The sequence below is a fragment of the Gymnogyps californianus genome, chromosome 15, assembly GCF_018139145.2.
Source record: "Gymnogyps californianus isolate 813 chromosome 15, ASM1813914v2, whole genome shotgun sequence".
Classification (NCBI taxonomy): Eukaryota; Metazoa; Chordata; class Aves; order Accipitriformes; family Cathartidae; genus Gymnogyps; species Gymnogyps californianus.
Window position 1 is genome coordinate 8804145 of NC_059485.1, and position 25672 is coordinate 8829816.

Here is a 25672-nt window from a genome sequence, read left to right on the forward strand (position 1 = left end):
GTTCCCCAAGCCCGGGAGTAATGAATTTGGACATTGGACTCGCAATAAACACTTGTCCCCTTGAATGACATCTTAAAGTATTTAAGGCAATTTAATCAACTACTGGACTCAAGTTTCTTTGCATGGGGCTGCGTGAGCAGACATTAACTGCACACAAATGCACCCTAAAGGTCTGAAAAGAGAAAGAAGTCCCTTCCCTGACACAATCAGCCACGCTGCGCCCCTTCCTTCGCAAGAACTCTGATTTTAGAAGTATGAGTGTAGGTACAGTCCCTCAGGGCTAATCTATACGTTCAACAGGACTAAGCAGGTTTTTGACCCCGTTGAACACAGTCCCTTAGAATTTAAGCTTATTCTGTTCATAGCTTTTCCCTGTTACTGCTCACGTTTTAGGAAGTGTTTTAATTCCCCATCTCAAGTGTAAGAATACTTGTTTAAATAGAGGGAACAAAATACAAATCATAAGAAAAAAACCCCGTATTATTTACGTTGCACCTTCTGTCCCAAAACCTCTCAAAGCTATCACAAACCAAAGTCCTAAGTGACAGGACTAAAAGATATGAGACATAAAATGCATAGTCTCTTGTGTGTTTTTTAACCTGTGGAATTAAAACACTTAAGTACCTTTGAAGAAGTTTGTCTTAATACATACTTGCTACATGAAGCTAAATTCATTACACATTAAGAAACATATTTTCCCACTACTAGACAAGTACAAATGAAGGTAACAAAACAAAAACGAATGGATTCACTCCAGAGCATACATAGCTCTTTTTTCCAACAGACAAATCTGATTGTAATCTGGGCCAAAATTCAAGAGCACATGCTGAAACAAGAATACTGCACCTGAATTACTGTTGAAAAAACCCACCAGTCAACCCTCTCGCCCCATACCACAGAATACTTACTATTTCACAAAGAATACTGAGAATAAAAGGCGATTAAATTAGCCAGAGAAATCACTAACCATCAGGCAAAGGAAGTCCAAGGTAAACCTAAAAAGACATGCTGAAGCATCCTACCTGGCATAAGAACACCAATCATTTAAAAAAAACCCCAAAACCACAACGCACACTTTTTTAGACTTTGAAAGCAAAAGATAAATCCGTTCTTACTTTACTTACCAGCTGATATACAAGCTGAGGTTTCTCTGCTCTGTCACAACACTTACATCCCAAGCAACGCAAGACATATGCCTGCCAGTTCTGTACTACTTATGATGCCACTTGTTGTTTTAAAGGAAGGTTATATCCCAACTGCCAGCAATTATCCACTTTAAACAGAGTTTTTAAAAAAGATGTGTTAAAATAAATAGCTTTTATTTAGTGTTCCTGGAGAAAAAAAAATGTCCCAAGCTAGCAAAACCTCCACAATCAGGTCCCTATAGCCTGATCTTCAGAGGCAGTTTGACTCACAAAATTTGCAAGAAACTGCCTGCAAGTTTTTTAAGCTGAAAACTTTTGCGAACAACCTACTTAGAAAGTTTGTTATTAAACCCATCAGTTTAAAGTGCAGTTTTGGCAAGTTCTGCCATAACCCCTTTAGCTGGAAAATGGCATATGCAAAAGCAATGAGGATTTATGAGGCTTTGAGACAAACATGAAGGAAACCCAACCAAAAGTGATACATTTTTTGTGGACTGTTATCCCTTTAAACAATACTTAAATGCTGTTCAAATAAACACAAGGTTGTGCTGCTACTGAGAGCTTGATTCTCAACACAAAGAGCAATTGCTGCAGACAAGCGTGGCTATGGTTACAAAAATGAACACAAAAGTTAATGCAAAAAGTCATCTCAAAAAAAGTTTATTAGCATGATTAAAAACATGTGAAGAATGACAGTAAGAGAGAAAGTAACTCAGCATGGAAGAATATCCATTTCAACAGTTTATATTCAACAAGGCTTGAACTGAATGGATAACTTTATTGCCAGATTTCACTTGATTTCTTTAACAACAGTTCACATTGTATCAGTTTCATCATTATTAGGACTATTGCTTTTGTTTGGATCTGATCCCTGTTGCAGGTAAGTATAAAAAAATATCCCCCATTACTGCTGGATTGCAGAATGCGTTGTTGGTTTAAGAGCTGGTAAAAAAGAAATTCTCAACTGAAGAGTCTGTTTAAAAAACAACCTTTTTTTCCTAGTCGCACTACAAAGAAATACATTAGTATTTTGGCCTTTAAATTTCTTACATGGTATTTATTTAGAATGGCAGTCCCCGAATTCCCTCCCTTTAAGTAACCATAAATCAAAGCCCTCTTTCAGAGGCTGCTTCTTGGGTTAGATTCTGGAGATTTACTTCATAGACGCTTACACTGGCTTGAGGACGAAGACAGCATCATCTAGTACATAGTAGTCATTATACATATCACCTTCACATAGGTATGGCAGTCTGGTGAAAGCCTCTATGGCAAAACCAGCTTTACTGAAAACTTCTGGCAGGCTATTCACCTGTTCTTCCCAAGTGTGCCCTTTGATTTCCAAAACTTCTGAGGGCTTTTCCCACTTGCCACCTACTGAGAAAACAAAACAGTTTTGTTTAAATTATAAAGAAAACTTTATTGTGTATTTTCTTACAGAAAGCATATTACACAGATTATATTCCATTCCACTCCAAACAGGAGGTGGACAAGCCATTTGTAAAGCTGTTGCAAGATCAGTTCAAGTTTTTGCCTATTGTTCAGAAGCAGCTCCTTCTTAAGGTTATCTTTTGTTACATTTTTAACTAGCAGTTCCAAGACTGGCTGAAAAGTAACTTCCACTAGTGAGGCTGGTGTTCAGCAGACATGGACAGACAGACTATTTAATGAAGATCTTTTCCAGCATTATAAAATTCTTTCTTTATGCCCACTGTCTGTCCAAAGATGGCTTCAGGTAATTACAGTAAATAGAGCCAGCAAGTTGACAATTGTGATTTGCTGTGAAGCTTCCATCAGTAGACCACCACATTATAATGGATGGCTACAGAATCTTGTTCCTCCAATGGCCACCTACTAGCTGATACAGTAAAGACTGCTTAGAGTCATACAAAATTAAGAAGCCGAACACTTGTAGCATGCTGGAAAATGTGTTGTCATTTGTTATAGCCAATGAAATAATCTGAAGGATTATAGGTACAACTCTCGGAAGTTCAAAATTTAAAACTCTTCACTCATTTTCCAAGTAATGTCATCCACAAATAACAAATGTTTTCTGGTTTGGTCTGTGCCTTTAACCAGTTTGCTAAATGCAATAGTAAACACCCTTCTAAACAGGAAGTTCTAAATCTTGTGATTCAGAGCGTTCTGCAACTCCAAAGATTTCCTAAGTTCCTCTTCCTTCAAGCAGAATCATCTCCAGAGAGATACAAGAAATGGCATCTTTCAACAAATTTAAAAACGTGCTAATGCTGGCATTTGACTGGATTCTGTATGGTGCTGGTAAGACTTTTTTTTAAGCTTCTTATATTTTCCCACGTAATAGCAGTTAAACAAGATCGAAAGTGTTGTGGTTATGATTTGCAATGTAGCTACAAAATAAGAGCAGTAAAAAGTTTTGCTGAGAATCAAGCTAATTTCTGCTATCTTCATACAACTTCCAAATTCAGTAACTGTTAGCAAATGCTTTTTCTTCCAAAAGTCTGAATGCTCCTGTAATCTATGATTTCTGGGTCAAATCCTACTGCACTTCCCTGCAAAGAATGCTCCAGCAGCAGCAGCATGGTTTCAGTGCAGCTGTGCTTGTTTGGGAGGAGGGTTTGGGAAGTTCAGCAGACAGTATCTACATGAGCTGAAGCCATGGAGTTCTGCTCTGCAAGGCCATCCAGAGCCCTAGAGTAAGGTGGAAAAGAGAAGGGGATCAACTGCAGAAGCACAAGCTACTGCCTTTCACCACACAGGGTACAAGTACACCGACAACTTGTATTACTACAATCTTCAGATCGCTGTAGCTGCTACGGAATGACTCTGATGTTGATCTGACACAGAAGTAGAATTTCATTTTATTCCTGTAGAAGTCACAGACATTGAATCTGCTTGGATTTGGTCCATAAAACACTCAGAAAAATGATGAAGGGACAATGCTGATTGTCCACCGTGGACAGGCTTATAAATTGTGTATCAGCAGTAGATTAAGAGACTTCAGTTTATTTTTCTTCTAATTTGTTATTTTCTAGGAAGTAGAAAAGGATGCTGTTAAGCTACTACCTTCATTTTCACTGCAATAATCTCAATTCCATTGTTTAAATGACTAAGCAATTTATTTGAATAAAATTAAGTATACTAAAACAGCATTTAAATTATGGATTTCAATAAGGACTTAAAAAAAATCTCCCAGACCAGTCATATTAAACCTTACATTTCAGTTCCTTAATTAAAATTCTCTTCTCTAGTTAATCTTCCTGTTTTCTCTGCACACATTTAAAAATGTCAGAACTAACAAGCAATATTATTATCCTTAGAAACCCAGAGTCAATATATGTTATGAAGTGGAAGAATGTCTAGGAACTATTATGAATTCTAATCAATGTTATGAAATTGCTAAATTATAAATGTCTCCATTTATGACATTTCCACTATCTGCCATGAGGCTGTCTCAACTTGACTCAGATCAGGAACAGTGGAGGAGAGAGAAGCCCTTGCAGAACCACTCCACTGAGCATCTAGAGTTATGTCACATGACACCCCCCCCCCCATCCCCAAAACACTCAGGACTAAATTTGAGGCAGGGAACTACACAAAGTATTGTTTTGGTCTTCTCCAGGGCCAAAGGAGATATTCACATTATTTTAGATATATGAATCTTCTCTATACTTTTTCAGAAAAACAGAAAGCTAAGCACATTACCACATAGGTAAAACTGTTAAATGAACACATGGGCAAGCTGTAGGAATTATCTACAAGAAAAGTTTGCTGGAAACAACCTTAAAAATTTCAAGTTTGAAACACAGTTGGTTTTCCTCCTTTCCTCCCACCTTTTCTCAAATGAACCAAAAGTAGCTTATTTTCTTTTTAGATTGTGCCTTGCTTTTTAACTGTCCCTCACATTACCAATTGTTCATTCTCAACAGGTGCTACAGATACCTGCCAAGTCACTGTAACACAACCCAGATTTCAGGAAGCTGACTACTCCATGTACACTGTGTTCCTAACATGTGCTTTCTCTGCCTCTGGATGCTCCTCGTCCCGACCTCAAGTTCTATGGTTTCGCTTTTTAACTAATAAACACGAGGATTTGTGTACTCCTGGATGCACAAATCACCAGAAGTACCAAGTACATGTATTTTCAGAAAATAACATTTCACTTCAGATCAATGATCTGACTGCAGATGACAATGCTGTTTATATCTGTGGAATAGCATTTTCAGATTCAAGTTCACCCCGTTCTAAACAAACAGGAGATGGAACAGTACTAACAAAAACAGGTCAGTTGATGATTCCTTCTTAATGAAGCATCTTAAAAGAAATAAATTATCCTTCCTAAATACTCTCTTTATTTACACTTTCAAGAATGGCATTTAAGATGGAAATACCAACAAAACTCTTAGAAGTAGCATGACTATATTAAAATTTAATAGTAAAACCATGGAGGGATTCTACAAGTAAGCATCTTAACCTCGTTTGCTAATTAGACTGTTCTGTCATGATGCAAATGACTCTACAATTCTACAAAAGAAAGTAGTTTTGTACTCGTGTTATCTAATCATACTCTACATCCTCTTACATAAAGACTTTAATGGCTATCAGAAAGGAAGTATCAACAGAAAAATGAGAAGTAGAGAAACTGACATTTAGTAGAAATACGTGCAACGGAGTACAGGGTCTCAGAACTGGGGATTCACTGTGCCAATTTGAGAAAAAAGTTTTAGTTCTGAATCTTTGTATCATTTGCCTTCTAGTTAAGAAAGTGATGAGACTTCATTAACTACATTTCAGTTTTACATGCCTAAAATAGAAAAAAAAAGTAGCTGGATTATTACTTTCCCTATATTCCTTCCTTCCTCTATCTAATTGCATTTCTGAACAAAACCCTGTAAGCTTTATTCAGATATTCCTTTACGAGAGCAGAAAACTGGATTCTGTTCTCTGTCTACCCCTAAAGGAAGGGTTCATAATCAAAAATAACAAGTCTCCATTGCCCTCGCAAACATTCAGGGAAACAAAAGAAAAGTGATCTCACTACGAAATTTAGACTGAAAATAAACCAGAAAATATTGATGGGTATAAGGTTTTTTTAATTCCTCAGAGGAAGGGGGCTGAAAAGCAGAATCTTAAGAAAACTATGTGAATCAGAAGAACTGTCCTTTATTCTAACACTCACTTTTAATAAAGGAACAGAGAAGCAGCACAGCAATGGAAAACTCATCTTCATGATCATCGCCTCATCGTTACTGTTTCTATACAGCACTACTGTATTCACATTCTTTGTAGTATACAAGGTAGGCTCAAAGTGATTTTTCTGATTTTGTTCATTTTGTAAATCTAAGCAGTTTTAACATCTCCATAAGGAGAATGAAAAGACATTCCTAGATTCCATAACTTTTATGATTAAGTTTTAAAGAGGTGGCTGGTTGAAGTTCATATGCTGCACACATCTGCAAACTCTTGTGTGGCACATACCTGTACTCTCAATAGCAACCACATTTTCTTTTTTCAGTAAAGTGTCTAAAAGAAAAGGTATTCTAAAGTTAAAGTTATCCTGAGAGTATTAATCAGCGAGTTGGAGATTATCTATCAAGGCACACTCAAAAAGCAAAACTAGAAATTACCATCGTAAGTCATCAACTCTGGATTAGTTTCCAGTATAACTAAAATAATTTAAATTTAATGTCAAAGTATTTGTGAGCTGCAGTAAAGTTACTGCAGACTGACTTTACTTGTGTGATGAAATTCTATTCATTCATCATACATATACAGAAGAGACACCTTGGTAAAATTTAAAAATATCAGAGACTTGGAAGAAGTTTTATGTTTATAGGAAACAAACACATTAGAATGAACCTGGTTAAAAATTACATAACTACTGGATTTTTTTTTTTTTTAAGCTAGAACAAAATTTGTGTTTAGTTAAAAACAAACACCCAAAGCTGCAACTGGAATCTTTACATAAAACTGAAACTTTGACATGAGAATGAGGACTTCACAGTCCTAAGTGGTATGATATGGTGAAATGGCTCTTTGCTGTAGTGATCACTGTCTAAGCGTAAAGACAGGACAGTCTTTTTGATTTTTGTTTTTCTTTAAACTAGGTGAAGTAGTATAGTGGGAAAAATTAATCAAGCCTTCTTCAGGGAAAAAACTTATCTGTGATGCCATTGGTTTATTTTTGAGAATTGGGTAGTGCTTCAGGCAGGTCCCACTGTACTCAAAGCAAAAATACTTGCAACATCTACTAACAGAAGTAAAACAGCTTGCAACATCTACTACCTGAAAAGGGCCTTACATGCTTGAAAACTTCTCTGATTTTTCCAATGGTGTAAGCTGATCTAATGAAAGACTTTTATCTACAAACTGTTTGACACTGTAAAAGGGCAATGCTTTTAACTATTCTGCTACCTTAGCAGTTGGCTTCCCATCTTATGTTTTAATCGTTTTTTTATTTTATTATCCCTCCCTCCAGTTAAAACCAAACCTGCTAAAGAAAAGTGGGAATGAAGACCAAAGAACAGAGAACTGTGTATGTTATCACTTTGTTTGCTTTGCCTGTGATTCAGAACCCTTTTTTCCTGTCTTTTTCAAGTATATTGGGCATCAATTTTGTGATTAATTGATGATTCAGTTAAAGAGACATTCAAGCTGTTAAGGCTTCACTTCAGATTTGTATAAAACTAGTTAATGACTTTACATTTAACTAATTTTAACTAATTAGTTAATTTATTTTTAACAAATTGGATACAGGATAAAGTCAATCTATAAAGGCCATCTCTAATACACAGCTTCCTTTAGGTTTTAAGTAAATTTTGTTTGAACTTCTTCTGAAAATAACAGGTTTTGCTATTAATTTTTTGTTTAAATGGTGCATTCAGGTAAGCCCTAATGCATTTAAAACAAGTCTATTAAGAACCTCTATCACCATGTATCCTTGAAGAAAAATCAGAAGCCATACATTTAATTATCCATTAAAGAAGGTATATATGTTAAGAGATGTAATATTAATGTAATTTAAAACTCTTTGCCTGCCAAACTGTATGTTCTTAAAGTGTTATTTATTAACATTCCTAAAGACATTTACAGGGAAAAAATCAGGATTATAAAAGGTAGAAAAAGATGTTTCCCTCAACTTCAAATGTAGCACTGACCTAAAATATTTTAAATAATTTGCAGAAAATCAGTAGTGGACGAAAAATTTTTCAAGCAATTGCCCAAGAACTTCAAAAGCAGAGGTATGCTGAACATTGCCAACAGCCTGTAAGTATCTATCTACCAATACTGAAATTCATGGGGAAAGAGAGGAACTGACAGTTTTTAAGAGTATGCCATTTCTATTTCCTCTGGAAATAGACTCTTCTTTTTTAAAGTTGATAAAGGTCTAAAAAAAAAGTACTCTGCACAACAGCCAAAGACATTATAAAGCATTCTGAATGACCACACATACACAGTTTTATATATATATAATAGTATATACCTTATAGAATGTATGTACATTTAAAAATGAAGCTTCCATAAATTTGTATTTTGCCAACAAGAGCTCTCAGCAAGCGGTTCTGGACTGTTTGGTAAAACACATAGAGCTATTAAGAGTTCATTTTTGAAAAATATTTCTATTGTAGCTCCTCTTGCTCCCTTAGCCCAGGGTAGCCAGGTGACAGAAATGTAACAAAACTGTTATAAAAGCTCTACAACATTCTTACAGATATTTCCCCTGCCTTCAACTTACAGAGCCTAAACTAAGTATTCAACATCACTGGGTAAAGCCACACAACTTACTCCATCATTCCAAATTTATACTAATGTCTTACATGACCGTATGACAATAATTTTCCATATGCCATGTAAGTTACAAAAAACAACTTCAGAAGTCACGTGTATTTGCAAGCAAAGAAAATGGCTTCAAAATCCTGCTTCAAAAAATGTTGCTTCTCTTGAGCAGTATAAATTCTTTCCTATTCTGAGCATGGACCGCACCACTTCAGAGATGCAAGGAGAAACCAAAAGAAACATCGAACAAAGTCAAATACTTCTCCTTTATACATTTTTACTTCATTTATTTCTATGCAGCCCCAATTGTTTTCCTCTGTAATTACCCCTTTAAAGACTTCCAAGTCCCTCTTGACATGACCTGGTCCTTCGTTTGAGCGTCAGATATGAACACAGTGAAAATAAGGGGTATGTTTTACTGCCTCTGTGCTCCCTGGAGATTAGGAAAAGCCAAGAGGAAAAGAAATATGTTTTGAATCCTGTAGATGCCACATGGACAAAAGCAACTCGATAAGTGGAGAGAAAGGAGTTTACTGAAACAGTGAAGGGATGGAGTTTGCCTCAAAAAGGAAATTCTGCCTTTATTAAAAAAAATAGTTCACATCAGTAATGAAATACTTCTACATTTTTCTCCTAGGATGATCTGGAAGATGACACCGTTTATCAGAACAGATGAGCATGTGCAGCAGTTCAGATTTGTTCAATATTTCTCATGCAACCAAAGGGGCAGATGAAGAAGTTAAGCTTCTTCACAGACTTCCTTTGCTTTAAAAAGAGGAGAAAACCTTGCAGGGTAGTGTTCTTCAAGAGTATTTTCTAAACAGATCACCAAAACCAAGGGCATTGTACATTACACCTATGTTATACAGTACTTCCATTTTCCATTCTGCAAGAACAAGAACCGTGGGAAAAGACTTCATCTTCCATAAGATAACTGCTAATGCTTCATAAAAGTTTCCTTTTTCAATTTAGATTTAATTCTATGTCTTTTTTTCTTTTTACATAAATTTACATGTATTCCTTTTACATGAATTGAGCATTTGTGAAAGATATATGATAATTGACAGCAACAGAAAATAAACTCATTTCATAGGTGAAATTCTGGTTTTAGTCATCTCAGTGTGGTAGTTATCGATGTAACAGATACACAGATCAACAGTTACCAAGTCTTAACAACAGCTTAAACAGAGCAAAACCTATGTATTCTGTAGACAGGCAAGCAGAAAAAACAGACAATATAAATGCATGTACTACCATGGTAAAGCTCATTTGGGATGGGAGCTTCTTCCTAGCCTATTTAGGAAAGTAGTGGTCATAGTGAGAAGGTTGCTCCTGCAATATTAAAATTCACTTGCTAGACAGACAACCTCCATCTTCCAGTCCCACCATCGAAAGTCAGGATTACCTGGAGCACCAAGTTTTGCCTTTACATGCCTGTTCAACATGGATACAAGCATGAACACAGAAGTATACTACCTAGTCAGGGTAGTATACTTTTGTTTTTTTAAAGTATCTGGGTTTTTTTAGCAGTTACTACCTAGACAATCTACAAAATCAGCACTTTTACAAGAGATCTGTTAGTATCAGGCATTCTCTCTACTAAAGAACAGCTGCATCTTTCATTATCATTTAATTAAAGCAAGGCTTTGTTTAACAAATGAAACGGCATTTCTCACTTCAGTGAGATGAGAACTGACAACTGAGACAAAGCAAGGGTCCATCTAGCACAGTACTGTGTTTCCATCTCGATTTAGTACCAAGTATTTCAGGAAGATGAAAAACACACCTTTGTCTTCTTATCCCTGTCAATCAATCACAAGGACGTTAATGTGTTCAACAAGAAAATTTCAGAATCCCAGGCTGCTAGTGTTTACTAGTTCTCAAGTATGGTGTCTCTGACATTTTTATTTTAAGAGGAACTTACATCAGTCTAGTCATATATTATCTAATAATGCCTTAATATAAATATGATGTCAATATTAGGAAATACAAAGGATTTTTATATGACCCTATGGGATACCTATTAAAAATATAAAGTTATAATAACACATGTTCTTATGTGACTAGTCTAAAACCTTATGATTCATCCAGCTTACCTGCCAAATTTAGACATGTGCAATAAGTGCATTACTTGTTGTTCTGTATGTTGAAAACAAAACTCTGAAAAGCCCCAGAAAGAATTTATGATTAAGCTACTTTGGACTCTAGGTGTCACTGTAATTCCAGAAACAGTAAGCACAGAAATATATTTTACCTCCTCCTCCACCTTGCTTTGTTCTCTCAAAGCAAGTTTTATGTTATTCACATAGACAGTTTCCACAATTACCCTCCCATTACATTATGTTTAATAACTCAAATATCTTGGTTTGATTAAAATAATTTCTCCATTTCTAGAAATTGATCTATACACTGATCAAACACCTTACCTGCCTCATCTCTTCTCCATTTGTTCCCCCCTCTAAAATTCAAACGTTTCGCTAGGCGGGTCCAAACTGTTTTTAATTAGCTGCTACAAGAAGTTACTTGAGCCATGAAATGTTCTGCTCCTTGAATGTTGTATTTTTTTTTTTTGTTAACTATAAAGCATATGTACATACCTAACAGTTTTTAAAATGCATCATCTTGTAGAACAGCTGAATGAAAATACTGAAATTCTAAAATCATTTGTACATCATGAAGACAGTCCGGCAGTTTGTTGTCTCTTTCTTTAGACTACAGTTAAATAGATCTTAAGTGGGAAAGCTTCAGTGGAATGACAGTAACTTTTGTGCGTGCTAACTTGCATTGTCTAAAGAAGTTTACATGGGCCCATATCCATAATAGTGGTAAACAGACAAACTGAATATGTTTTTAAGTTTCAGAACATATTAAGGAAACAAAACTGCCTTAAGCAAAGTGACTAATCTGCTACAAGTCACCACCACAAACAGAAGTATGACTTTGGTTTACAAGACATCTTACAACAGATTTCAACTTTCAACAAGTAGGAATGACCGAGTTCAACAACCACAGAACAGGTTTCCAGTCCCTTGGGATTTATAAATTTAACACTCTATTCTCCTCCTCCCAGTATACTGTAGGAGATTAAAGATAAAGGATATAAGCAGACTTAGAATAGTTTCTTCATTAATTTATCTACCTCCTGTTGAGCCAGGAAGTTGCATGTGGTCTGTCATGTGGTTACCCAACAACACACAGAAAAGTAGATGCTGGGTGCAATAGCGATTGCAAAACACAATGGCACATAGTTTTGAAGGCACACAAACAAAAAGTCACTCAAATAATTTCTCAATTTCTGCTTCTAATATGCCAATGAAAGACTAGAAAGCCACTGCTGTTATTTGGAATTTTAAAGAGTTTTTAAAAGAGGAAGCCATATTGTTCCACATTATAGGAACAATAAGTTGTAACCAAATATGCTTGAAATACTGTACAGATGCATAAGTCAACCCCCCATCTAACACACACTACTTTTCAGAATAGTTACAATTGTATGCTCAAATACTGTATTTTAAGCAATTCTTCATCTGATGGCTTTATTTTTTATACTTAAAACTTCCCTCCCTGCCCTGCCAAAATACCACTGGCATATTAAAAAAACAGATTCCGTTTCAGTTTGATGCATTTGTGATTGCCAGAATGTTAAGGTTATTAGTTCTGTATTGTCTGGGCATACATGCTTTTCCACAGACAAGTCTTAATACTCAAGGAGAGCCATGTCCAAATGATGACTGATGAACATCAGCCTTCTGGAATTCAAACCACCTTTAGGGTGCCTCAACCTGAATCCACAATCATAGGCACGTAAAAAAAAGTTTCTAGTCTCTCTTTAAGTTTAGTCATAAGGACAGATTCATTTGAAAATCTCTCATGTATTTCTTTAAAATGCAACTAGGGGAAATAATGGAGTTTTGGCACTGAATTTTACTTTTTTATTCCAGTTACTAATACAATATAAATAGTGGTTGATACTTTGTATTAGTAGGGGTCTATATTTTACTTTGAGAGCTCATGTTGGAAAGTGAACGTTATCTCCCTATGAATTTTTAGGTGCGGTCATCTGAAACACTTGAAACAGTTTGACCTGAACTGCTCTATTCAGCATTACAGACAGTTCTGATGGTTTTGCTCAACTGGTCGCTAGAGACAACTGGGGTTACCTATATGACAGCAGCAGAGGGCCCTAATCAGAGACCAGTTTTCCCATGTTGCTCCAACACAGCTCAAATGTGGCAACCTGCAGAACAGGATATGTGACTTCAATATTCGATCTTTTTGTTGGTGTCAACAACGTATGTTGGGGAATTAAGAAAACAGCTTACATCATGTGGCCTATTTACCTACCATTTCATACTTCTGAACATGCACCGTACAAGTTATTTGTAAAAATCAAATACAAAAATGCCAATTATTTATTATACATTTAATTTGGGATACTATAACCTACAAACATTTTCTTTACCTGCCTAAATAGCTATTAATCTGTGTACTTACCATTTTCCACATACGGGTGAAATGGCAGAACTAATGCTAGAATGACTCTGCCTCTAGTTGGCTCCAGTACACTTCTAATATCTTTTAATACAGTCAGTGGTTGATCACAGCGATCCAGCAAATTCAAACAGCTGATAACATCATACTGAAATCCTGTGTTTTGCCATTCATTTATACCAAGCACCCTACAAAGGGAAAGAGATACAGTCTGTTAAACAAACACAAGCTGAATTCAGAGAGAACCACTAAAGACAAAAATTCCCTGTGGATCTGTTGATAGTGCAGGCAACGTCAGCCACCTAGGCAATGAGAAGAGACAGACATGATCCCTCTGGTCTTTTGGAAAAGACTAAATCAACAATGGGCATGGCTATATATCCAGCCATATGAATCTTTATATTGCTTTATAATTATCAGGCAATAAAGGAGACAAAAAACAAAATCCCAGGTATTAAAAAAATGTGTTGTCCTAGAATAACACTGAAGATACTTCTCAAGGAACAACAAAGCTGAAATATGATTAATGGCTTGCTGCCTTCTATCCACTCTGATTTACCAGTGTGCGAACCCAGATTGCAAAGTAGCCGTTATGTTTCCACTCAAAGACAGGTGAAGAAAAGAAATCCACAGTTCCTTCATTCTTTGGGTTGAAGTCTAGGGATATAGTGCCTGAAATACTAACCATTACTCAACAAACCTGGATCTGCTGCCTGCAAGAACCTCCAGGAGCTGTGACGAGTGCATGAACAAAGTTCTGAAAGTTCTGAGGTTGTTGTTACTAAATATTATTCAATCTTAACATCAGGAGCTAAGCATAGCAAGAATAAAAGAATATTTACACAGCTGTCTATACTGTGGGATTAGATAGACACAGATTATTGAGGTATCCCTATTACCAGGACTCAGTTTGCTTTCTCTGCAGTACCTGTGTCTTCCTCTTGCAATTTTGGACTATTCAGTTAGACTGTTCATCTGAATTTCATCTTCCTGACTCCCTTGACTAAAGCAATTTATGCAAGCTATGAAGAGACTTCAAAATGGTTGTTGCCTATTTTGTCTTAACTGATAACAGCGAACATTTGCATAACAAAAGCACTGGTAAGAGGGAACATCAGATGTGTTTGTTTTCCTGCTTTTGTACAGGTTAACCTTTTCCATAACGATCAAACAATAGAGGAACTAACTGAAAATACTGAACATTCATTAAATAGTACAAATAGATTACTTTGCTGTAATGTCTGATTGTATTGGGTCTGCCTGAGATGGAGTTAATTTTCCCCATAGCAGCCTTCATAGTGCTGTGCTTTGTATTGGTAGCTAGCAAGGTGTTGCTAACACACCAGTGTTTTGGCTGCTGCTGAGCAGTGCTGGCACAGCACCAAGGCTGTCTCTCCAACATTCCCCCCTCACCACTAGGCTGGGGATGGGCAAGATCTTGGGAAGGGACACAGCCAGGACAGCTGACCCAAACTGACCAAAGGGATATTCCATACCATATGATGTCTGCTCAGCAATAAAAGCTAGGAGAAAGGAGGAGGAAGGGGGGGCATTCGTTATTTACATTTGTCTTCCGGAGCAACCGCTACACATACTGAAGCCCTGCTTCCTGGGAAGTGGCTGAACATCACTTGCTGATGGGAAGTAGAGAATAAAATCTTTTGTTTTCCTTTGCTTTCGCGCATGACCTTTGCTTTTGCTTTATTAAACTCTCCTTATGTCGACCCATGAGCCTTTCGTTATATTTTCTCTCCTCTGTCCAGTTGAGGAGAGGGAGTGATAGAGCGGCTTTGGTGGGCACCTGGCATCCAGCCAGGGTCAACCCACCACACTGATATAAAGGATGTAGGAAGTATTCAGTACAATACCTGTATTTCTTCTTCTGAAGCTGCCATATCATAGTTTCAGACAATTCAGTGGCATAGATTTCTTCAAAGTGAGGACTCATGACTTTAGTTACTTCTCCATCACCAGCCCCTAAATCGAGAAGTCTGTGGGATTTCCATTCTGGATTTATTTTAAGCAGTCTTTGAAATTGTTCTGGGGAAAACACAAACATTGAGCCCCTTCCCAGCAGCCTGAAATGTAAAAATGAGAAATGACCATTTTTGTACAAACTTTAACAGGAAGGACAATGAAGTAATTTAGAATGTGCTTTGGCAGCAACCAGTCACACATAATAGTAGACAAGGTCACTGCTCAGATAAATTTTAAATCCAGTTCAACTTGCCTTGCACTTGGCAGAGATCAAACACATAGCCACATGCAGTTACAGTGGTTAAGACTTCAGGAGGAATTTGATTAGGTAAGGAAGAGCTCATGGGGTGCAGCTCAAGAAAATGATCGCATTTAAAAAGAAAAAAAAAAGAAAGAGGGAGGAGAGAAAGAGCGAAAGATAAAGGCTGAACCTTATTTGTCACATTTGCAGATGTGAATCTCTGACACCTACCTTAAAGAAAAAGATAAAATGGCAGAGGAAATAAAATGGCTGCAGACACAGAAGTATGCACAATGAATGAGGAATAGGATGTGGAACTAGGAGGGAAGCCAGGGAACAGGTTTAAAGAAAGGATGGGGGTAACACTGCTGGAGTGGCAAAAGAGATTTTTTTAATTGTATGTTACAATGGCTTTTGCTGCTATCTGCAGATCCTGCATTCAAAATGAAGAGCTGTGGAACAGAAAATAGGCAACTCATTAAGGAATTGGGTAGAGGTGACAGTTGGATTCCTTATGGATCAAGTCAATGACATACCCACCCGTAACTGTTTGAAGACTACATAGTGACAGATTTCAGCTGTCATAGCAGAATTCAGAAGATGAAAGAGTTAGGAGAACAAGCAGAGGAAAAAGAACTGGTCAGTAATAGACTGAAGGTAGATAAATACTATTCTTTAAACTAATGTTGGATAGCAGGTTAAACTTAAAGACAATGAACAGAAATCTTTTATGTTCAAGGGGGAAAAAAGGTAAACAAAGATAAAAAGAATCAAAGAATAAAAAAATGTGAAAAGGAGGCGGCCTAGGAAAGATTGACTGTATTAAAAAACAAAGAAACAAACAAAAAGGACAGAGTATACAAAGTCATATAGAAGAAACTAAAGCAGGATATTAAATGTATAAACAGAATACAGCCAATTTAAGTAGAGCCCCCTTGCAGCACACTTGTGTCAGTCCACACTGTATAATTGGCTCATAGCTATTATTCCTAACAGCACTATGAGGTGTTATTCAAAGCACTGGAGAGCCTTTGAAAAAAAAATGGAAGAGAAAGGAAGAAGAGGAGACCAAAGGAACCTTTATATAAAGCTACAAGTAACTAAGAACACCACAGGGAAGCTTATAAAGTCATCTGGTTAGAAAATAAGGAAAAAGATTATTTTTCTAGCCTGAATAGACAGCTACTATCCTCATATCAGACTGTGCAGAAGTATGTAGTAGGTGCAGAGGTAGGGATGGTGGAGGAATCAGGTAAACATAACAAAATGCATTCTTCATAAGGTCAAAACTGATAAGCTGTTAAACATATGTCTGAATGGGGTGACATGAGCAAAAAAAGGCACTGACTTTTTTCGGAAAAAATACTAAAGCACCCACGAACAGCTAAACTCCCCTGCAGCCACAGAAGAGACTGATGCAATAAGACTAGGAGAATATTGTTTTATAAACTTCTCTTTTCCTGCCTTCCTGATGTTTCATCAGTCAAACATGCTACAAGTTACCTGTTCAAGTACAGCTTACACACAAATTGAGGCAAAATTAAGTTTTACAGAATAAGAGAAAGGACAGAATTCTGTTCCACATTAGTGTTACTAGACACAACACTCGGCCAACTTCTGCACCGTTTAGAAATCTGCCTAGGTTTGCAGTGGGTGTGCACACACTCTCTAGTAGAAAGACTTTTAGATGCAATACAGAACTGACTGGATACAGCCACCTTCAACAAGGACAATCACAACAGTAACTGATATAGATATGGCAGTAGGTAAAGGATAAGGTGGGGGAGAAAGAAAGCAGAGGGAAGAGCCACAAAGAGAACACTCTTTTATTCAGAAGGAAATTAATACAAGTAATGGTTATAAAATACAACTAGAGTCCTCCGACTGTCTCTTATTAATTGCAATTACCTCCTGTGGCCCCCCCATACTGGAAATGGTGTTCTTCAATTAAGAGGGCTGGGCGTGAAGAGCACAGTAGGGCATTTCAGATCTGTCAGACTGGCAAAGGGAAAACTACAAATTTAAGAAAAGCTGACAGATCAAGGGGTAGGGCTGAACACTTGAAAACTCTAAATCCAAACTGTATTTAGTTTATCTAAGATTGATTTTTCACTTACCCATTGATAGATGTTCTAGACATAAAGAGGCTAAAAATTGAGGACACAAAAGAGTGATAGAGCTGGATAAACAGCCAGCCTGATTTCTCAATGCTGTTGTTTAAGAAGATCTGTGTTCCTTGGTCAAGGTAACTCTGGACAAAAATAGGCTGAAGGGATTCAGACAACTGTTCTGTGTTGCAGACATACCACTAGAGAAAGAGATAAAGGATCATTAAAAAGTTCAGCAATATAAAACCAGAAGTAGTTAAAACAAATTGAATACACGGAATGCTATTATCAATTTCCATAAATATAAAAATTTAGTTTTTCCTACAGACTTTTCAACAAGCTTCAGGATTAATTTAACTTAGATTTGAATTGTAATCAAGTGAGGATCGATTACTTGCTAAGAAATAATGCTTTTAATTTTTGTCTTAATCATTACCGTGTATGTTGAAGAATTCTACAAAGTAAATTCCCTAGAAAGCAAACACAGGTCCTCTATGGAACAGCACCACACTGATAAAATAGTACAAGTGGGATAACATTGTTTTCTATCTTCCAACTCATTCTCAACTTTTCCCTAGGCATCCTCTGAAAAGAAATCGGCAAGTGCATTTGCAATATTTTTGCAGGAAAGGAGATAAAGAATCCAATCAATACTTTAGACCACAGCTTGTCTGTCTTATAGCATTGCTGGACTATGTTTTTTTACTTACCAACAACAACAAGCAGGTCCACAAGTCTTTTGAAACAGTTATGTCTATGAAGCTGCTTCCCAGCATCTCTACTAAACAAAGGAGCAGGTTCCCACATCTAGGAAGTCATCAGTATCAGCTGAAAGGCAGTTCTATGCTTTTATATTGGTAAAATCTAAAGCCCAGGCTAAAATGGGCCAATGATTCCTTTTGCCTTGTGTTACCTGGTAACAACGACTCCTATACAAACTAAACTAACTCTGATATGCAAGCTATTGTTCAATTAATTGTGAAGAAAAAGAATGCTACTTTTTGATATCAAATCTAGCTGGAAAAGTAATAAACCATATAATATCCTAATATTTCACTGTCCACGTGTAAGGCATATCTAAACTCCTTCTTTAACACCTGCTTTACATTATTTTAAATGCAAAAAACTTGTGCAAAACAAAGCAAAACTATAGAAATTCTGAAATTTTAGGACCCTCATGGCCACCTTCTGCACCTCTAGCAAATGTCTCTAATGCTGCAGCATTCTGGAATGTCAGCACCGATAATAAAATTCAAAAGGTTGCTCATTGCCAAGTTGTAATGCTGAACTAAAAATCCCCTACACTCAATATGAAGAAGTTACAAAAAAAAGTTTTAAATGTAATTTTAATTAAGAACATCGCTATTATTTTTCACTCTCCTACGCTTATGCAGAGTTATTGTCAGCCCTTCTCATAGAATCTTTAATGCCATTGTGTCTGTTTTCTAATATCAAGAATAATTCCCTACAGCTAACACTCTCTTATCTCCCCCTTAGATCTTGCAATAATGTTACTTAATCTGGCTGCATGTGTTTATTGTGCAGATAGGGAGTTATAAGTATCTTAAAGAGAAATGGAGAGTTTTAACAGAATCTTGTAAAAATGCATGCAGGACAGCAAACGGTCAGCTAGGATAACTCCCCAACGATTTAACACCTAAGATTGTGTCTATAGGCATACTATGCAAAATGTACGGTCATATCCTGATCTCTTCACGTGTTGTACCTTGTTGGGAGAGGAACAGTCACTTAACGCATGTTTACACGGTGTTCAGCACAATGGGACTTCCAGTCACTACTGTAATACAAATAATAATGGGACAGGATTCTTATTCCAGTGTCCTGCTGCTTCACAATAATAGTGTCAGCAAGCAGAGGGGAGTAGACAGCTGCATCAAGATCATTATGCCAGATTCATAAACAGGGGCTCCATCAAACACTGACCCAAAGTAGCAAGGGATGTCAAGACCCTTCAGCCGAGCAACAAACATATGCCTGCTTAGGTTTACTTTGAAAATCACTTGCATAATGGGTACATTTCTGGCAGAATCAGGCTCTCAACTGTACTTTCAAACACACTTGTAGGTAGCACAAGTAAGTGATCCTTTCCTCTAAAAACCAGATTTTGAGCAAGTCTGTACCACATGATGGAGCCTGGCACAGAGATTCCCCGAGACTGCTGATTTACCAGTTTAGGTTTTTTCTCACTGCAGCACAGTGCTAGTTAAATGAATCAGCATAGTCCAGTGATTCCCAAAAGGAATCCTTAGTGAGTCATGAAAAACCACTAAAGCAGCAGCCTCTGTACTTTGTCCATCCATCTTCAGAAGCCAATTTCAAGAGCCTGGCAGAAGTGAACAATCCCAAGGAGCTGAGGAGCAGGCTGGGATATGTGTCAGGTTCATTCATGAGGCTGCTGCCTAGCTACACTGGACAGGTTTAGAGTGGCTCAGATGATCTGCCTTTTTCAGTATGTTGCCATTTTCAATACAGAAGAAAATGTATCCAATTAGCAAACCTTTGGGAAACACAGGCTTTGTTCCATAAGCAATATGACTACATATATGCTGTACCTGAGCTCACACACCTTGGTTCTGCACTGAACTGTCACCTGTAGTTCCAGGATCTGACCATGGACACCAACAGTCCTATAATTCTTGTCTTTAAGACTTCTAAATCTTGATATATACTAACATAACCATTGCCAGAACGACGATGGTGACAACTATGGGAAGAGAAGCTCATTTCCAGAAATTAGGCGTTGTTCACAGACCTCCTCTAATTTCTTCTTCTTCAAGAAGATATATGTTATATACCTATATAACATGATAGCAAACTATAAGAAGGAAAGAAAAAAAAGCAACACAGGATAAAACCAATCCAAATTTCAAATGATAAAACTGGTGAAAAACAGCTTAAATCTGGAACTACTTCCTCAGAACAGAAACTGCTTTTGTTTTCCTCCATGTACAATATAAGAGCCCTTTTCAGGCCACTAGTTTCATGACAGAAAGCATATTGATCTCTTATAGCACAACAGTAGAAAAACTACAGCACAAAAATCTGAAAAGATACATTAAGACCTTTGTTATAATAAAAATTATAATTACTGACAACTCTTGCCCAATATTAGTGAAAGGAAGAAAATGTTCTTTTAGCTAACTTACGTAAAACTAATGAAGTCAATAAAACTGCAGAGAGTGAAAGTACCTGGGGCCTCAACATGCAATCCTTACTTATGAGTAGCCCCACAAACTCAGTAATCATAAACCTTACTAAACTTACTAAATAATCAATACTTTAGGTTTAAAATCTAGATCCAATAAATTAGAAATGGAGAGTATCCACTGCAGACCATCTACCTGTGAAGGACATAATCATCGCCATAACACATTTCCTTGGTTGACTTGTCTTTCTAGTACAGTTTTTAACAGCAGAAAAGACTTTCAGATTTTCTTTGTTCACCAGAAGGAAGTTCTTTCTGTAAATCTAAATTCTGCTTCTCTTTGTACTTACGTACTGAATGGTCCAGACAGAAGACCATATTGATTAAACCCCAGTAATACATTCACTCCCTAGCAAGATTCTGGGTGTCAGTGCCCACCTAGAGCACTAAAAAAGCTCCAGTAATGGATCAGCTTGAAGAATTATGGTGCATAATTATGTTCTTCCTTCATACAGCAGTCCTCAAGTATTTATACTACGTCTTCTTCATTAGCTCCACTCTGTACATTTTCCTTAGAATAAGTCAGTATCTTCCTTCAGCACTAAGAGTTTTTATTAGCCCTTCTGAACTCCTATCAGATTTTCAGTAGCATTTTGGTAAGATGTAGTGCAGATCTGAACATATTCCAAATGCAATCATATCACATAACCATTGCATTGCAAGGGTATAGTCCCTAACTTCTCCACAAAGTACTGATCCACATGCCTATACTGCCCAAATATAGCACTAACCTTTTATTGCAGTCATATCACATTGCAAACTCATTTCTAGTTTGCCATCTACTACTGGCCCAAGGCCTCTGTGAACTTCGCAGTTTCCCAGTTGCTCACTTTTTAAATTTTCCTCTAGATACATCAGTATTAATTAAAAACGCCTCTGTGATTACAAACCCACCCCATTCAACACCACCTGCAAACTTTATTCAAGTGTACTCACGGAGCTCACCAGGAAAAACGCAAAACGAAGGTTTACATCTCTCAGGAGCAGCTCTGACATCCGACCCGATGCGTTATCAGTCTCGGGACATCGCGCTGGCTCCCCATCCCGCCGTTACCGCCGGACTCGCTCCGACGACCCTCCCGCGGCGAACACCCAAGCCCACAGCACGCTTCGCCGGCTCTTCAGCCCCAGTACCTCACCTTACCTCCCCAGCAGGCTCCCGGACGTATTCCACACGGAGGGCACACGTCAACTTTCTCACCGGGAGGACCGAGCTGCTCCCTCTCTTTGTCTGGCGCTGCCCGGCCCGGTGCCCCCCTCAGCCCGCAGCAGGGTCCCCCACACCCCCCCCCCCGGCGGCGGCCGGTACCTCAGGGCGCCCCGGCGGACGAGGACCCCCCCCGCCCGCTGCCCCCAGCGGAGCTCCCCGGCTTCCCCGGGGGCGGCGGGAGGAAGGGAGGGAGGCCGGCCCCCGTGCCTGCCGGCGCCGGGCAGCCCCCCCGCCCAGTCCGGCCCCGCCGGGCACGGGGAGGGAAGGCGGGGTGGGGGAGGGGAGGGGCGGGAAGGGCGGCTGCCTCTGGGGCTGTACCTGGTGGTTCTCCCTGGCGCCCGGGGCTGGCTGGCTGTGGCTGCCCATCATATTCACGTAGAGCGACCTGGATAAAGGGCTCCTCAGGTACCTGGCAGGGCCAGACCACATCCTCCTCCTCAGCACCCACAGGAACAGGGTGTAGCAGCCCAGCCAGCCCAGCCACAGTCTCATCGGGGGAAGGGGCGCGGAGTCACCCCCTCCCGCTGCCGCCGCCTCCCCTCTCCATGGCAGCGGCGGCGCCGGCAGCACGCAACTCGCCCAGCTCGGCTCGGCTCCCCTCCGGGGCCCGCACACACGCTCAGGGCGGAACGCGCGGCGCCGCGGCAGCGGGGGCCGGCCGGACGGCTTCGCTGCGACACGCCGGGGCCTGGCGCGCACCCGCTCCCTCCCTTTCTCTCGCCAATCACAGGGCGGGCGGGGCCGTGCCGCGGCACGGGCCGCCCGGCGGGGCGCTGCTTTCAAACCGGAGCGGCGCGGGCTGGCGGCGGCGGCTCGTCCGTACCCCTCCTTCCTGCCCGCTCCGGTCACCGGCGGCAGCAGCGGGCGGCCAGCTGCCCCCCTCAGAGGGGCTCGCGCCGGCTCCCTCAGGCGCGCACGTGCTTGGCGCCGCCCTGTCACCCGCGCTGCGCGTGCGCAGAGCGCCCTGGGCGGGAGGCGCGGTGGCGGGGGGACGCCGGGGGCGCGGGGCTGAGGGGAAGGGGCGCTGCCGCCGCCGCCTCGGGTGTACGCTCGGTGTCTCTGCCGCGGTCCCGGCCCGTAATTCTCCCTGGCATCGCCCACACGCTGCCTGGGTAGTTCAGATTAATGTTGGTCCACAGGACCTCCCTGGAGTTGGTACCTTTATTTAATTAAGGTTCAAAATTTTGGGAGGAGTTCGCCAATTCGAGAAATTCTTGGCTGCTACAACAGTAAATGGTGAAAGGTGGAAGTGGTGCTTCACATAAAGCTGTGCTTGGTTTCCATTCAGGTTTTTCCTGTACACAGAAATTTGAGGCCAATAAGCATGGAGGTAATGAGATTCCTAAAAAACCTGAGACCACAAGCATTTAAAGATAAATTGGGTCATTATCGGGTTTGCTGTTCAAAAGGGACTTCTATCTGCAGATGAAAGACTACAACTGTTTGAAATAAAAAATTTGGCTTCCAGTCCTCAAACATGGCAATTTTTCTTGTAAATAGCTATTTTGCAGTGGCTCAGAGTAAACCTTATTGCTCACGTGGCATTTCTGCAACATTTTGTTTTATAAAGCCTTCTTTACAAAACTTACAGCTTGGGCTCTGTGGCAGGAGCACGGGTCACTGCATGGGAGGATCTAAGGTCCTCGATCCAGGATTTTTTTCCTCAAAGCTGTGGGATATGCCTGCAGAGGAAGGAGAAGTCATCGTGTAGGCAGGAAAACAACTTCAGAGTTGGGCTCCTGCATCCTATTTCTGTGCATGGGGATGCAGTGGGGCATAGTGGAAACTAGTGGATAAAAATGTATCCTTAATGCAACTAGTACCCTACAGAGGAAGGCTAGCCTAGAACAGACAATGCTTATCAGAACATTTTAATCTGGGACAGGTCAAGCTGGATAAACATCTTTTGGCTTTTCATACAGTAGCATGTGCCTTTGCTAGAACAAAAGCCGTAGTTACTGTGGGTTTGGGTTAGGCACCACTGTTCTCGCTTATGCCCTAATAAACATGTTATTTGTGGTAATAGCATAGAAAGTGAGGAATACTGTATACAATTCAAACTGAAAGAAAATCTAGACAAAGCCTATCTCATTAATCAAATTCCCGCTGAGTATGGCATCAAGGCTATCATTTCTAATCTCAGAAAAATGTTTAACCACCACAAGCAATCGGTATCTTTCCTTTTGATCAGATTTGAAAGGCTGGAGTCTAGCCCCTTAATTTCCTGGTAAGGATGACACTGGAAGTCAGACCACCGCAGGATCCGGCTTCTACCTGGAAGATCCTCTGATCAAGCACTAATCACATCCAACCTTGTTTATCCTGGGAAATCAGCAAAACCAGAGCAACAACAGAATATTGCCAGAGGATTTTTCTGTTCAGTTCATTTTCACTGATGTTTAACCTCCTTGAGGAAAGTTTTTGACATGACAGCTTTAGACAGTTTTCCACATGAAGATTTTTTTTTTTCTCCAATAGCTAGATGGGCTAAGATGCCTTTTTGGTCTATTCCTTTTTATTCGTTTGGGATTAGGACTCTCCTTTCTATGTATGTTCTCGTTTGTAAAGACAGATTAGCTTATTTTTTCCCTCCAGGAATAAAACAACTTTATAATCAAAATCCAAAATGACAAAAGCTAAATCTGCTGCTTTTTAAACAGACATCTGCTCACAATGTGTAAACCAATAAATAAAATTGCTTCAGGTTACTTACATGTTGTTCACAGGGAAACATATCTTAATTTTATCACATGTAAAATACAGATAATGAATTGCATACCAAATAAATTAAGAAATATGCTAGCTTTTGTCTTTGCATTGTAAGTATACAACCTAGGTATGTTTTAATAAGATTTTTCAAAGTTCCTACCCAGTATTACATTTGTCATTAATATTCTGCTGCAGTAATTATATACGAAGCATATTTTTCTCTTGACAGGCTATAAAGAACACACTATTCATGCATATTTAGGTAATAATTTTGATGTATTGTCATTTGCATACAGGCTGGTGGAATTGTAACCAATTGCTGGACAATCTCGGAAAACTATTTGTTGTGTAAGTGTATGCATATGTCATTCAAAGCAGCTAGTGTACTGGGCGAGGATTCCCAGAAAAAAAGGAATCACTTTTTTTCTACTTTCTCCTCAACTATTTAGATAGTGTTTCTTCTTTCGCTTGATGGAAAATTTCTATAATCAATTGAATACCTAGAGTCCAAAAGGTCCAAAACATACCCAAAGGTTTTAACACAGCCTGCATTTGCTTTGTGGTGATCACAAGGAGCCTGGTTTTATGGAGCAGGACTCGCAGTGACGGGGCTGGCTGCACAGCCTCACGTATTCCAAGATGTAAATCTGCAATTTTCCCGATCAAGTACAGCGATAGAACAACTTTCCCTTCTATTATTTAAACAATAGTAAGAAAGTGATTACCAGAAAGAGATCTTTAAGGTAAAGAAACATGGATCTCTAACTAAAATCCTCTCCCCCAAAGGTAACCCAGGAAACCCAGTTGTGGGTC

The 25672-nt window shown here is 39.1% G+C and overlaps 2 protein-coding genes across 6 annotated transcripts; one reads left to right on the plus strand and one right to left on the minus strand.

Annotated features, from left to right (window-relative positions):
• Positions 1-1788: 1788 nt before the first annotated feature.
• Positions 1789-22668, minus strand: METTL9 (methyltransferase like 9). 5 transcript variants are annotated; one of them, XM_050906121.1, is made up of 5 exons: positions 22469-22668; positions 17724-17914; positions 15257-15466; positions 13392-13576; positions 1789-2516 (listed from the first exon to the last, which is right to left on the minus strand). In XM_050906121.1, exons 1-5 carry the CDS (start codon positions 22640-22642, stop codon positions 2314-2316), a joined length of 963 nt encoding a protein of 320 aa, XP_050762078.1. In that variant the 5' UTR covers positions 22643-22668; the 3' UTR covers positions 1789-2313. The 5 variants fall into 5 exon arrangements, with proteins under 5 accessions (XP_050762078.1, XP_050762077.1, XP_050762080.1 ...); XM_050906120.1 differs by having other exon boundaries at positions 1789-2519; XM_050906123.1 differs by lacking the exon at positions 22469-22668 and adding an exon at positions 21886-22056 and having other exon boundaries at positions 1789-2519.
• On the plus strand, positions 3356-9829 carry IGSF6 (immunoglobulin superfamily member 6). The gene is made up of 6 exons (XM_050906126.1): positions 3356-3422; positions 5051-5404; positions 6312-6418; positions 7600-7656; positions 8304-8387; positions 9535-9829. Exons 1-6 carry the CDS (start codon positions 3356-3358, stop codon positions 9571-9573), a joined length of 708 nt encoding a protein of 235 aa, XP_050762083.1. The 3' UTR covers positions 9574-9829.
• Positions 22669-25672: the final 3004 nt, after the last annotated feature.